Source organism: Anas acuta, chromosome 2 (assembly GCF_963932015.1).
Source record: "Anas acuta chromosome 2, bAnaAcu1.1, whole genome shotgun sequence".
NCBI classification, from domain to species: Eukaryota; Metazoa; Chordata; class Aves; order Anseriformes; family Anatidae; genus Anas; species Anas acuta.
Genome location: NC_088980.1, coordinates 61,852,032 through 61,868,277, shown reverse-complemented (window position 1 = coordinate 61,868,277; position 16,246 = coordinate 61,852,032). Strand labels below are relative to the sequence as shown.

Sequence of the window (16,246 nt, the reverse complement as noted above, 5' to 3'; positions counted from 1 at the left end):
TTTCTTACCTTTCTTCTCTTTCACTTTCCAGCCTACAGTGGGAACTCTCAAATAGTTGTGGTATTAAATTTCTAGTGGTTGCCAATCTCAAAGCAACAAGTTGTTAGTACTCACGCACACAAAAAAGAAAATGTGACCATATATTCTGGAATATTAAAGAATAAAGCTAAACAAGAACAATATTTTCATGATAAACACAGCCACAGGAAGGCTCTAACTTTAACTGCATAAAAGCTCAGCTTCTCATTTTTACATATTCTCCAGGATGCTAATACATAGCTATGGTACTGCACTGTGTTACACGGTCCATCACTCTGTCCATTATACTAAGGGTACTAGACTTAGTGAAGAAATCTATATGACAATTATCCGTGACTCAAAAACAGAAAAATCACACATTCAATTCATTATTAATATGAAAGTAAGGTTAAACTTTGCAGAGGTATTTTAAAGAAAATTAAATTAAGCGTTCAGTTTTGATTAAATAGTATTTTATTTGCTGTTTTACTAAATAGGAGCTATAAATTGAGCTTAAAAAAAAACACGTCTGGCCTGACTGGTGTCACAACGATTTGACTCTACTTATTCAGGAAATGTAGCAAGCTAAGAAATACGAGGTTTCTGTTGTGTTTCACCTTGGTCTGTCAGGCAGCATAGTCTGTAAATAATATGTAACTAACTAAAGCAAATATATCCTCATTATGTAGTATAGTACAGTTGTTCTGAGGATGGCAGGAAAGGAAACAGACCTAGTTGTAACATCACTCCAGATAGTACATCCTCTGTGTTCCCAAATATTTTGGAACTTTATCCCAATCCAACCCCTTTCCCCCTTCCCACCCCCACCCCCACCCCCCAGCTGTAACTGAAGATCTAAACTCAATTAGCCTTATACATTGGCATACTACTCAAAAGCACTAAAGCATGGACATAGGTTTACTCCATGCAATCAAGGGATGGTAGGGTGCACTAGCATTGCTCAGCTCAGAGTTTTGCTAGTCATACGCTCCAGTACCTATTACAAAATACAACACTTAGACTGTTTTTCATTCCCTTTACTTCAGCCTCATAGTCTACTTTTGGAAACACAACAGTATGCTTAACACTAAATTGGCAAGGGGGGGACACAGCAACCTCAGGAAGGGAAGTACTGGAACAGGTGAAAAAGTAAATGTGAGGATACTCTGTGGAGCATGACAATACAGAGTAACGTAGAATTAGAATGTGTTTAGTAGAGATAGCTGTTAATTGATAAGACTGATTAAAACCAGACTACCACAGGGAAAGTAATAAAACATCATTGTTGGAACTGGTGATTTTAATAAAGGCTACTATTATACTGCTGCCTGTGCTTTTTGTGAAAATCTTCCTAAAATGTGATATTGTTTGGTCCCAAGGTACACTGCTATTCTTTAGGAATAACATCCAATCGTCCTCCAATCACCCTCTCCCAACCTTTCTGTGATTGCAGCGAACTCACATCAGTTCTTAGAGCCTAATATTTTGAATTCTGTTATTGTAGTTGATGTGTCCCTTGACCAGAATGGGTCAGACAACCTGCATTAACTATAGTCAAACTTACAGCATCATAAACTACTACATTGAATTTCCCAGTGAAGTTTCAAATACAGGACACATTTAAGCACTGGGAGCAACATGGTCACATGCATTGCATCTCACAGTCACAGATAATAAGAACCAAACAGAGAATCAAGGAGTTTGTGAAAAGCCATCAGCCACGATAGTTGTGACAGCACATCAAGATGAAGGTGAGGCCCCAAAAGACATTACTATTAAAAATAAAATGTGATCTTCTGTGAACTAGGCATACATTCACAACATGTAACTGTGCCACCAAGCTTTCAAACAACTATGGAAGAACTCCTAACACTATAGCATACAAATTGAAAATAAGAATTTTATCATACATTTTCAGTAAAATGACTGGTTTTAAAAGCTACGGCCAGAATGACTGAAATGGGTACTGCTCCAACATATCAGAATAAGAACTGTCTCTGTCTTAAAAGTTACTGTGCAACTTTGAGCCACAATAGACTATCAGGATTGGGGGTATAAGCCTCTTTTGAGACATGTCAACACCTGTATACACCAGTATCACAGCATCACCTACCCGTATGAACATGATAATTGTATTACCTTTACAGACAGCTTCGTACTGTAGAACCTCATTGGTACAGCAGCTTTGGGAATATTTCACTCTTATAATCAAGAGAAAAAAATCCAGACTTACCAACTCTGGAAATGTTCCTGTACTATTTTTAATATTATATAACTAAGATATGCTCTGGCATCATACATCAACTGTATTACCGCTAGTGTCCATTCCTTGATGATGCATCACAAAGCTCTACCAATGCTCCAAGTGGCTTATAATGACACTGATAATTTCCACAAAATGACATGAAAACCTATTTGCAATTCCAGTAACTATCTCCAGCAAAAAGTATGTGGGATTGTGCTCCATCATTTCAGACATATCACCAGTTCTTTAAAAGAGTCAATGTTTCTATTCAAATCCTTTATTTTTCAAGAGGTTGCAGAGTCAGCACTCCAAAGAGAACTGATACTAGCAGTTCCAGGTACTTTTGTGTAATCCTGTACCTCAAAAGTCTTTTTTCTTTTTCGAAAGAAAGTTTAATCCTTTAGCTCATAATGTGGATGGCTGCCTTTTGGAATTTGGGGGGGGGGCGGGGGGGGGCGGGGACGAGGCTGAAACACTAACATTACTTCTATAAGAATGTATTTTGGAAAATAACCTCTAACACCTCCACAATGTCGTTTGTTTTGTTTTGTTTTGTTTTGTTTTGTTTTTCCAGCAATAGTTCCTGCAGACCTAGATCTAATCTCCCTTTGGTGGCCAATGTTGACAAGCTACAACGCGAGTCTTGGCATTTTGTATAACCTGGAAAAAGACACCTGGAAAACCATTTTACAGCCTCATTCTGCATTTAACTAATACTCATATGATATGTCAAACATTACATTAGTACTAACTTTAAAATTCTGAGAAGGGTAGTGAAACTCAAAGTTTGAGGACAGAAGTAACTTTTGTTCTGTAGTCTGACATATATAACATGAACCATACAACTATAACTTGAAGTTTATGCATCAGACAAAAAAAATCCTTGGAGGTCCCAATGATATTTCAGAATTTACTAAAAGCTTTGGTACACTTTTTCAGAAGCACAAAGGGTCAAAATGGATTGCTTGTCTTTGTTTTGTGCTATTGAACATGTTCCTTTCAATTACTTTTTGTAAATGAAGATGGATGGTGGAAGCAAAAAGTGTCTGTAGTCTCTTCTGCCTGCCAACCTAGTTGTCCAGGGCCATGAAAAGCTGAAATGAATTTAATAAAAATACCTCTCAGTCACTAAATCTTTCTTGGCTGGGAATGTTGAGTGGGCATTTGAATAATGTTTCTCTGTCCTTTTATTCTTTTTTTTAATATATACAGTACCTTGTTAGAAACCAGAACAGCTTGGATTTTTTATATTTCTCAAAGAGTAATACCATTAACATCAAATACAAATGTAAATAATCATTAGCAGACAGTAATTTTTATAGACATCTCTACAATGTAAAGAAAGTGGCATAGATACCTGTGTACAATCTTGCAAGCCAATAACGATCTGATAAAAGAACTAAAGTGTGGAATAATAGACTAAACTAAACAACATACACAATGCAAAGTTATGCCTGTTCTGAGCAAAATGATGATTTTTCAGTTTAAAAAAATAGATCCAAAAAATTGTTTATAAGAGTCATTAAAGCATTATGTGAGAAAATAGATGCCTTGAGAAACAAGTTTTACTGAGTATTCGGTGAAAAGATCTAACCATACTGGTAGATTAGAGAAAACAACAGCCAGCGGTTCATACCTACCAGAAACAAAGTGCTGGACATATTTGCACTGTGCACTTGATATGATGGAGAAAATAACTGGCATGGAGAAACAAAAACATTACAAGAAATCTTGTAAATATTAGCAAGGAAAACAGACCATTAACTTTCACCACTACTGAGGAAAAGTAAGCAGTAACAAACAGAAAAGAGTGATTAGACTGCTTTCTGTCCCGCCCATCTTCAATGGCAGAGGAAGACAGAGTGAATGAATCCTGGTGACAGCCAAGCACCTACTTCTCTTAAGCTTAGTCATTTAGGATAACTGCCAAGGAAGTATAAAGAACACCATTTAGCTTTTAGAACACCATAAAAAAAAAAAGAACACCATAAAAAGCTTTTAAAGTTCTAAAGTTTTAAAGTTCTCTTGTTTTAATTTCTTCCACTGTGCTATGATTAATTTTTCTTAGATATAAGATACATTCAGAACTCTTAGCAATGTATTTGGTTATAGTTTTTATTTTCCATATTTAGCCCACCCTTTCTTATCAACCTATGTTTTGTTACATGTTCCTTACCTTCTACTGTCCATCAGTAATTCTCATGTTCAGAACCTGATAAAAATAAGGAAAGTCTTTTCATAGACTCCCAAAAAGCTGAGGATACAGTACTGTATCACTCCCACTCCCTTAACTGCAGCAATAGCAACTGTTTGCTAGTAATTCTAAGAATGTCTTGGAGTTCTCAAATCATAAAAGTGTACTGTGATCTCAGCAATTTCTGGGACATCCCACGAAACAAAGTATAAGGTACCCCTTGGTTCTTTGTTTCATTGACAGTCATGAAACAAACTGGAATTAGTCAGTCTTTTTTGTAAACCTTTGAAGGAAATGTTTTGTAAAACACTACCACAACCTTAGAGACGATCTCTTTACCCACTGCAGAAATATGGATAATACCTGATATAGTGTATTTGAATCCGCAAATATTAGAACATAAAAACTTGTTACTTTCCCATGTATTATATCACATTTCACAAAAGATGTATATACAATCTACTACTAAAAGGGAAATGGCACTTCATTTGGTATTGACTTAATGAAGGAATTCTCACATTAATCTCTTGAACTGTAGTGCTCTTTAGAAAAACAGACTCTGTGGAAAAGAAAACTTCCATAAATCTCTTCAACTCTCTCCAGGAAAATAGGCTTTTTGTAGCCGTCATTTTCTTTGCACCTTTTCTTGTGGAAACAATTAGCTCAGCAGTTTTAAAGTATTAGATGGGCCCAGCTTCAGGGTACTAGTATCTTTTGTTTCAGATGATAATGTCATAAAGAAAAAAACAAAGGATCTAGTCTCACAGTACCACAGTATATCAGTGGGAAATACATAAGTGGACTTCTAATAAGGTTAGGTCTTGAAGAAGCTTTCACTTAACCTGCCACCATCATAAGGTTCAGTATTTTATGCCAGATTTGTTTCTGACTCGAGACTCTTTATTAGCTCAAGGACAAAATATTGTGTTGCAACTCAACTGCCAAAATGCTTGAAACCAAACTCAAACTGTCAAAGGCACAGTTACTCCTTCTAATTTCAGATAAATCCCACTAGTTGGTCCTTCAAGAATTAAAAAAAAAAAAACAAAAAACTTCTGAAATCAAACCTGTTCTTACTAATTTTGTCATAAGTCCAGAATAGCCAAGCTTCAGAAAATGTTGATTCAAAACCGTAGCCATGGAGAGCTGAGAAATCTGCAGTGAGAATAATTCTGATCGATACACTCAGTTTTGAAAGTTCGTTATAGGCATGAAATTCTACTCCAGACAGCATGTACATTTTCCCAAAATAATCTTTAGCTTAATTTAAACATTTCTCTTCTGATGCATGTTACCATTAAAAATACGATTGATTTCTGTCCTATTATACTGTGTAACCTGAAAAAGTTAATTGCTTGGCTACATTACATTGAAAACACTTTTGCGGTAGTTGGCAGGAATATCAGTATCCAAACAACTACCAGTGTAGCAAACTTGATGATAATTTCAATAACAGTAGTAAGGCCACCTGGATCTTACTTGTGTACTTTGAAAATTTACTGTAGTTAGTAGTTCTATGTATCAATGTCTGATCTAGAGCAAATAGAAATTTTAATAAACCTCTTCTTATAGATTTTTTTACAACACATTTCAACACCTTTCAAAATAAATTCAAGGATGTCTCTCTGCTTGTTTGTGTAGGTAAACAACAATAATAAGAAAGGTACAATATAAAAATAGATAGACTCAGTAGAAGTTGGCAACAAATTTTATCCAAAAGCTTTTTAGTTGTTTGTGCTAAGACAAATGTTTAAGAATATTCCTTTCTAAAATCAAACAAAGGAAACCCTATAGTAACACTTCATCTTATAATTACATTATTTTGTGATGAGTTACTCTGTACATTGCAGTTTCACACACTTGTGTATTCATATAAATCATGATTTATAAGAAAAAATTAAGCATATACCTAAATTTTAAATGTGCCACTGTACCCTTTAAAGAAAAATGTTTCCAATCTTCTTTACTAACAAGATTTTTTTTATACAAGGTTGTAGTAACTATTTATCTTTGTGGGCTGGAATCATCTAACGGTTCCTGAAATTGTCTAGGCACAATAATGTCAGCAATCTTTGATTAGAAAGCTAACATTGAAAGATCCTCTTAAACTGCACTCACAGCATCTACATAAACATTGTCATACAGCTATCTAGATAAAGTAACATATAAAATAACAAATAAAATACAATGAATAAAACTTGTAGGAAAAGACATGCAGCTGTGCAATGTCTGGGTGAAACTTTGTAGGATGTTTTGAAAATTTGGCTCAGTATGTCGTTTTACTGGAGTTTATAGCTCAACCTCACAATCATTTCTGTATAGCTGTGTATTTAATCTAAAGCAAAAAGCCAGATGCTTTAAATTAAAGACAGTTAAAATCTATTACAATATATAACTAAAAATGCTGAGGCGTTTTTGGTCTTAGATGCAATGAGTATTAAAATATGAAAGTATATTTACTTTACTAAATATAATCATACAAGAAGAGTACTTTGAAATTTAATCTTTAAGTCATCTAAATATTTGCATGACACCAAAATACAAAGAATTTAACTGAAAACAGTGGTAGCACAGTAGCGAGTGCAAATGCCAAAGCTTTGGTCTCATGAATAGCTTCTCTGAAATATTTGTATTTAAACAATAAATGTAAATACCAGCCCATGGTCTTTGTTGCTTTCTCAGAAAGCCAATCATTATTGTGAATTATCATGGCAAAGATAGGCAAATATTTCCCATAAATATTTAAAACTTTCTTAGTTTAGATAGATCATTGGCAGGATAGATTTACAGGATCATGGTGAAAAATTCTGCCAGGAAAATCAAGTCTTACATGTTGTGAAAATTCCAACAGCTGCATGACATGAAACTTGACAAATCTGACTCCCAGTGTTGTAAAATCCTGAACAACTAAGTAAACTGCAAAGCAATCTGAGCTATTGGTCCGCAAAAAAAAAAAAAGTAAATAAATAAAAATAAAAATCACCCCAGTCTCTGATTCATACTAATTGTTCATCTCATTTTCCTACAACTTAGTGGAGGTAGAGGTACTCATGATTTACCAGCATGAAACTCCTTACTCTTAAAAGTGCAACTGGATCCATTATGCCTAAAATATTGACTAGTAATATAGGTTAAAAAAATATGGTAATTCTTACATACTAAGTAGCGGGCAGCAGTAGCATACGAGGAATACAGAACACTTAATTTAATGGATACATCCTGATAAATACAATTGCACTTATTTCATCCAAAAGATCACCATCTAACAGTTTAATTTCTCAGGGATAAAAAAATATATATACTTTTAGCATGTTCACCACATGCACTAGAGAGCCTCTAAAAAGCTGTCACATACAAGAACTTCCTTATTTCCTACAAGCTAAATTTCCATCTCTCTCAGAAATATTTAAGAACCTGAGAAAGAGATTTGCTGAATTCTGCTTAACTGTTACATTCTAAAGCATATGAAAACTTCTCATTGAAACAAAACTACTCACTCTATCAAGATAACTGCAACTTCAGTATGAACCTGTAACTTGTAAAGAAGAAAATGGAAGACAGCAGGAACAGCGTAACAAACAGAAAGGAAACCCACAGGACCTGCATGAAAGATAGTCTACAATCACTGTATTTGTACTTCTGATTGCAGTAGAGGTCATCATATCTGTATCGGTATTGTAGCTGTAAACTCATGGAAGAAAGTAATGATGAAACAACAGAGACTTCAAAGCGGACTCAGAACTTAAAATCATACTCAAGCTCTCTACCAGCCTGATGAAATCTGTGCTGCTCTCTCCTCACACTAACCAAAACACCCAAATTAAAGTTAGCAGGAGTAGATTTATCATGCTAAAGTTACTCCTCCAAATGTAATTCACACAGCCTTGAGGGGGTATGAGGGAAGAAGAGTTATGTTCCATTCATTGGGATGGAGAGTGTTCAAGGGAGTATTTTCGTACACACTCAAAGCAAAAGCTGTTTAAAAGAATCTGCTCTTACAACTGTAATAATAGTACTCATTCCCAAATATTATGAACCTGATCCCATTCTTTAGTATGGAGTCACAACACACGTGGATTATGAAAAAATAAAACAAAAATCAGCATGAACTATGTCAGCAGTAAAAATGAAACACCATACTGCCACTAATTTCCTCTCCAAAGAGATTCCATGATTGGCCAGAATCATTCATTCTATCCTTACAAAGACTTGCATCATGACTGCTAGATTTCATCTTTGGCTGTCCTAGGTATCCATTCCAACTCATTGACATGTATAGCAGTTGCATGGAAAGTCTCAATGTAATATTTTGTACTAGATGACATGCAAATCTGTGACCAAATGCTACCCTACAGCATACTCAAAACACAGCATGGTCTTCGAGGTCTTTGTCCCTAAAGATCTTTACATAGCTCTCACAACACATTTAAGGCTGTGACCTCTTTGCTAGGTCTACATTGTTTCATAAAATTAAAAATGTTTTTAAAAATTCTCAGCATGCCCAAAGAGCATACTAGCATTCAATGCAGTGACTGGCACCCATCTCTGTACACCACACACAATCTATTTAGCAACAGATTGGCAAGATCAAGTATTTATTAGCAGCAAGAGTTCAATGCAAACTAAATGGTGTATTATATAAGGGTATTTATTTAGAGTTTTGTTAAGTTCTACGGCCAAGGTTCAATGCCATACTATCATGGGCAGTTTGCTAGCAACAATGGAGTTAGCTAGCTCAAGACTAGGCAAACATTGTCCAGGCAAGCAGACATCACAGCAGTAATAATGTAAATATACTGATAGGGAGCCCACAGTCTGGCCTATAATTCAGGACTCCTCTCATTTTATAACAAAAAACAAAACCTCTCATTTTATAACAAATAATAAATAATTTTATAAATATTTAATAAATAACAAATAATTTTATAAAATCTGTTTGAACTCCCTCAGGAAATGAAGGAAGATCTATGAAGAAAAAAAAAAGAATTTTAAGTCTACTTTCTCCCTTTTGCTTTTCTCTTGTGGATTTGGCATAGCTAAATTAAATGCAAAGTCAAAAATAAAAATAAAAATAAAATAAAAATACAGAAGATAACAAATATCCTTTGAGGGCTCAGCATACTCACCATGCTCTTGCTGCAGTCGCTAGTGTTCTCTGAACAAGAACTCAGGCCAAAAATATCATGTACGGAGAACACTGCAATGCTGTGATTTCATGCCTGGTGTTACCTTATGGTTTAAGTAGCTCCCTTGGCTCTTAAACTTGTAGCAATTAGAATTTCCAGACAGCTCAGTGGCAGATATTCTAGGCTCTCTCTGTATTGCAGCACTAACTGGCAGATGGCAGTCAATTCTTACTGTGAATGAATTAAATTCATTGGTATAACACGTCCATAAACCTAAAGACTTATTTAAAGTTTTCAGAATTTTTCATTCTGCCATTTATAGAAAGCTACAAAGCAACAACAGCCAGTTGTGTGATGCAAGTCTCAATTTTCTGAGACTAAGACTTACATGGGCTAAAATTTATAGTAGGATATGCAATGCCTCCCAATGCCTCTGTTTCTGGAATTCATTCATATATCTTTGCACTTTTCCTCTCATTATAGATTTTTCAGCCATCAGGTTATTTATACACAGAGTATTATCTCCTGAGGAACACTGAAATGCATTCTCTAAATTATCAACCACATGCTTGATCAGAAGAATGAAGCATCAAACAAGGGGATTGCCTGCTACATGCTCCTGATTTATAGGTACAGTTGCCAGAAGCTGGAATTTTATCAGTATTGTATCCTACATAAGGGAGACGATATACTTACTAGGAGGGCACTTAATATATCTATATGACAAAAGTTAAACAATACTTATGTCAACTTTGACAGATTCCCTTCTTCTTCTGACCTAAAGCCCCTGTGGAGTGCAAGTAATAAGCACTTGGGAAAAGTCCAAGCTGTAGGTCTTCAGTGGATTTTTCACATTGTTTTAGTGAGCAGATGCTCACTTTGGAGTTTCAAGTTAAATTGTGACATGTTACACATTGCTCTAATATGCATCTTTCTTCCCTGGCCACTATTAAAATTCACTAAGACAAATTTTGCTATTGCAATTAACTATACGTATGCACTCTATGACTGTCTGTGTAAGAGTTGGCCAGGCAAACAAGAAGTTGGATGGATTACAAACAAATAATTAACTGCTTTCTGCAGATGTGTCAGGACTTTCTAACCTTCTATTTCTGAATATTGATGGTTACAACCTCTATATTTCTTCTATTCTTCTTAGCCTGACTTCAAAACCCATCTATAGTGAACATATCTGATATATGAACATTGAAATATGTTTAAAATTAAATATTTGATAAAGACATAATAAACAATGAAGGGGGGGGGGGAAAGTTAAGGTACAACTTAGTAAACAGAATGGGACATTGTCTCAAGTCTGAGAGCTTACCAGGCACTTTATTAAATTGTAATGCACTACTTCACAGTATTGCTTTTAAAATATGTTAACACTATATCACAGTTCCCGGCAGCATGAAGTCTTTCCAGAAAATGTGTCATCACCATATGCAGCATATTTTACAGCCAGTATAATTTTATTTTATTATATCCAATAATATTTTCCTGAAATTCTAGGAAGTCTTCCCACAAAAGATAAGTAATGACTATATTTTAATCTGTTGGCACAAAGTCTAACCTGCCATACTGCAGAAAAAAAATGTTTTATTGCAGAAAACATTCCTCAATTTCATTCTGCTCCTGTGGAAGAGGTTGTGAATAAAATTTTCAAGAGTCTCATTCATTACATGACACAAAACCTTTCAACTGTATAGCGTTTTAATTCCAAGACTGATTTCTACAATTTACCTCTTGACAGACGTAGCCGAATAAAATCAGATCCTATATATTTTTATATTAAGATGAGAAAATTTGTATTAAGTATTAAGATGAGAAAATTTGAAAGTGATGCTAAGAAAGCCTGAAATGTATGCTGTTTGTTTCACAGGTCCACAAGCATTCTGAAAAGAGCTATGCATCATCTAAGTAAAACAAAGTAATTTTTCTTTTCTTACCAGGCTTGGATTTCTGCTTTGCAGCATGCTTGTGATTGGTAAATGTTGCTGTGGAGCCTGGTACAATTACTCTTTCCTCCAAGTCAGACTCTGGGATTGTAGAACAGCCACCTAGCAGAAAAGGGAAGAGCCATAATGTGGTGTTTATGTAACAAAACAAATTCGCTAGTGCACAATTAAGGAAAAGAGGTGATAGACTAACTGACATGAAATCCCAAGAACATATAAAACCCAAATAACCTCAATTTAAAAATAATATTAAAAATAAAAACTTAAAAAATCAGTGAAGTGAAAGAAAACTGTTACCATTGTTCAGAACTCTGACTATGCCTTAATGACTTCTTTCTACTACCTACTTTGGTTTAAAAAAAGTTTCAGTGTATCTAGCCCATAGAATATTTAAAACTGGTTACACATAAAAACTGGAAATAGCATGGTTTGTGTTAAAGATCAGATTACAAGGAACTAGATTTGTAATAAAAGTAGCTACATGTGAATGAAATAACTGTACAAAGTCAGCAAACCTTATGAAGACCGTTAGCTTGACACAGAGAATAACATATGATGATATTTTTTGGATGGATAATTAAATACAGTATTTTTAATTAGTGCTGGAGATAGGCAAACATGGACACTTTCACTGTACTGGCAATGCCTTACCATCATGTGATCTTAGAGGATACATGGTATAATGGATTCTTTGTATTGTCTATATTGCTTTTTTTACTTCATTAGAGAACACAATGACTAGGAGCATTCTCTTCAAGCATGTTTAAACATTTATGTTTAAAATATGGAAAGGGGGACAATCTTGTAGTAGCACCACTCTAAGACAGCTGCAGTAGTGTGCAATGGAGTAGATTAATAAATAATATTTCAAAAGAGCTTTGACCAGGACTTGGGAGAAAGTGCCCCTGTTCCACAGCAAAAGCCATTGCCTTACAATGACTGTATTGCTGACAATATAATGTATTACATAGTTTGAATGCTAAGCTTGTCACATTTGTAAGCTTTTCAGTGGCTAACAATTAGTAGCTTTTGTCAAACCTAAGATTTCAAAGCATGGAGGAACATTTTAAAACACTAGCTTTTTAGTCGTGCTTGTATGTTACCTTTTCCCCCAATACATTTTACCAAATAATTCATGTTTCTAGATCTTTTCTTTTACTATTCTGGGCAGTTCTTGCTAAAGCCTGAAATGCTGCCCAGTTATTTTAAATTAACACTTGATCAGAAACTCAATGCAGTGCACTAGACGCTAGGTTCTTGACTACAGGGAAAGGTTCACCTGCTTTCAAATTTAGCTCTTATTTAAATATTTCTTTGGTCCAGGACCTAAGCTGGCATATCTTTCTCACAGTCCTCCCCGGATCACCACTCTCAAGCAAACAAGCGCATGTACTTATCTACTGTATTACAAAAGCACGTTTACAAACAGCATAAAGTCCCAATGGAGAACACAGACTTTTCTCCTTCCTGTCACAGTTTTTGAAAAGAAATGTTGAAAATATTGAAATTTTGAAAAGAAGTGTTATACCCCAAGCCCCATAACCAGTGTATCCAATTTGCAGCAGCATAGGCTGTTCTCTCCTTAAAAAGTACATTATAAAACATTTGGAAAAAAATGATATTGCTTCCTCAAGTAGGAGAGCTGCAGCATATATATATATATCATATATACACTAATATATATGTTGTGTGTGTATATATATAATATATATATATAACTATATTCCAGATACACTCTGACGGAAAGTATAATATATATTAAGGGTTTGTGTTTGATTTAGAGAAAGCAAATCTTTTCTGTTAGAAAGGAATGTTAGGAGTGAATGTGTCAACAATGTGCAGACTCATAGGACCTGTGACAACTTCAGATATTTAGGGTTCCTGCTATTGAAACTGAAGGAGAAAATGGGAAATGAGGAAAATGTCTTCATATTAAAATACTTCAACGTCGGAGCAATGTCTGACATATTGCATTAAATATAAACAAACCTACACCCTAAATGAAAATAAATATTAGCAAACTAATACTTCTGCTCCAATTTGCAAATTGTGAGTAAAATGTAAACTGAGATCTGATGAAATGGAAACCACTGCTTTAAAAGTCTTTTTTCATTCTTATTCCTCAGATAAAATCTACCCTATTAAACAGAAGTCTCTAAAGACAGGATACAGAATTAAGGTTTCTTGCACAAAAGAACTATTAAGAATGGTACCATAGATTTTAAGAGGTCTTATAACATTTTCTAACACTATGAGTGAAAACTCACCCAGTTAGTCAGCATCTACCAAATTGATATTGTGGAAATAAAATTTTGTACAAGGTTCATTCTAAAGCCTGAAATTCTGTAACATATACAGCCTTGAGAATTGATGGCTTTTGATGCCAAAATATTTCATTAGTCATCAATGCTGATAGTAACTGAGTATGAGTCGGAAAAGGTCTGTTGGCCCTTAGTTACAACACACTACTTGCTGAAAGGAAGCAAAACTTCCTGCTCTTGATTTTGATGTGAGAGATTTGTTACAAGTAAATCATGTCAACAGATACTATCAGAATGTACTAAAGTTAAAAGCAAAATTCATTTTTTCCATAACTTTAATTTCTTGACAGAGAATAGTCAGGAGTGAAACATTACCAGTGATAAACTATTTCACATAAAAAGAAAGTCCACACAGAATACACAGAGCAGAACTATCATCATTTTCAATATTATGAGTAGCAATTATTTCTTATTTATGCAAGGATACTTATAACTGTTACATGTTAATTGTTTTTTAAATGCTGATGTTTCAGAACTTTAGTCAATATGCTGAGTGCAATGTTCTCAGTGGATCTGGATTTTACCCAGAACTCTCACTCCAAAAATTATTTACATGAATGACCAAACAAGAAAGCAATACAATAGTTATGTTTTTACTGTTTCAAGGCAATGATGTTTACATGATCAAGACTGCCATGCCACTCCTTTTGTTGTCTTTATCTTCCAATACCAGCATTACTTTCTTACTGAAGAAAGAACTGAATCTGCTGAACTACATCCCTTAGGTTGCTCCCATACCTAAGGTGAGGTAGAATGTCTGGACTCTCATCCACATCAACCTGTATAAAAAATTGTAAGTGGTATCTGCTTCTTCCAATGTAACCAATGGTGAATTCCATTGTCTTGCTCCAGTCAACACAGGTAACCCACCCACATGATAAAAATGGACACCCTTCACAACATGCTATGATTTCCCAAAGGAAAGGAGGGGTGGGAACCATAATAGGGCAATCGCAACGCTGTAAGAGCCAAAACTTTCACTAAAGAAAGTGGCAAACTTTCACTAGGCTAGAAAGAAAACTGAATAAGGAACAAATATGCTCCAGCAAATATAAGATTCACATCACAGTAGTCCAGGATTTTGTAATTCAAAAATACTTTATAATTCAGATTGATACATAACAATAGCCTGAAAAGAAACTCTTTTCTTCAGACTCTAAGCTTTTTCTAACATCATACTGCAGGGGTTCTACTGTGGGTATCTCTTCTACCTTCTCTGGTTAGAGTTTAACAGAATTCTTAATTTAAATCAGAAAAAAATCTTTGAATTCTTAGATATCTTTGTGTAAATTTCAGAAGGTATCCACCAAATGTCTATTTTAGAAAGCATTTAAAATTTTTACCCATCTAGAGTCCTAGAAGAAGTCACAACAACAGAATCATTCATGTTCATTGATAAGTAAGTGAATGGTACAAAGCAGAAAAGTAAAATATTTAAGGAAAAAAGAGGCAGGAATAAATCTACAGACTGGAAAAGATCCAAGTTGAGAAGTTCTCCAGATGTCAAGTCTGTAAACAGTGCTTCATAAAATGAATTTCCCCATTAATTGTTGGCAGGAATAACATGTAGAATATGTTATTACATTTGACCCACTCTTTCCCTCTTTTCTGTGTAGCTAAATTATTCTCAGACATCACAGATCTTTTATCAGTTGTGATAAATCCAAGAAGCAAGCTGTGGTCAGCAGAACTGTTTGATAGGGTACAACATGCATAAAATTACACTCAAGCTAATTGTGAACTTTGTTCACCAAAGGAAATGAGACTTCTCTTGTTTATTTTCACTACATCTGTTTTTGTAACACATTTGGTTCTTAAGTTGGAAAAAGACGCCCACACCCAAAGGAAATATAAACATAATACACACCGAAAAAAAATTAAGTACTGACAGTTTTCCTACAGGTTCCTATCACCGTGTTTTTACACATTTTAATATGGCTCGAAAAGTTTAAAAACAGGAAACAAAAGTAGTATGCATCTAAAGAATGAAAAGGCACTTTGAGGGAAAGACCATTTGGGTTTCCTCTTTCTCTTCCAGCCTGTCACAATCTAAAGTATTCATAAAGTTTCCATTTTCCTCTGAAATTAACTCTCTTACAAGAGGCTACAGAAAGAAGAAAAAAAATGCTTCCTGAGTAGTCTTTGGCAGCAAGAGATTCAAAATGTGAGCAGAAAACACAGAAGTTCTGTAAATAAGTTTTTTCATTCATGTAACATGTAATGTTTTCATCCATGTAATTCCTCTGTAACAATGGAAATAACCTAAACAGCAAAATTGTTTCATAGTGACTCCAAAACTATACACAAAACCATATTCAGTTGTGTTTCTCTGTCCAAGACATTAGAGATTGTTAGTTGTAAAACAGTTGTTCTATTACTTCTAT

General features: G+C 34.6%; 1 protein-coding gene across 6 annotated transcripts in view; it reads right to left on the bottom strand.

The window, feature by feature from the left end:
- BBS9 (Bardet-Biedl syndrome 9) overlaps window positions 1-16,246 on the bottom strand; it is a 317,920-nt gene that overhangs the window by 110,948 nt on the left and 190,726 nt on the right. For 5 of the 6 annotated variants that reach the window (XR_011092535.1, XM_068670384.1, XM_068670385.1 and 2 more), the window contains one exon: window positions 11,533-11,643. The exons of the other annotated variant lie outside the window; for it this stretch is intronic. Coding sequence is in view for 4 of the 5 variants with exons in the window: in XM_068670384.1 (XP_068526485.1) it covers window positions 11,533-11,643 (111 nt within the window). In the remaining variant the exon portion in view is untranslated. The remainder of the gene's footprint in view (window positions 1-11,532; window positions 11,644-16,246) is intronic. 6 annotated transcript variants of the gene reach the window in all.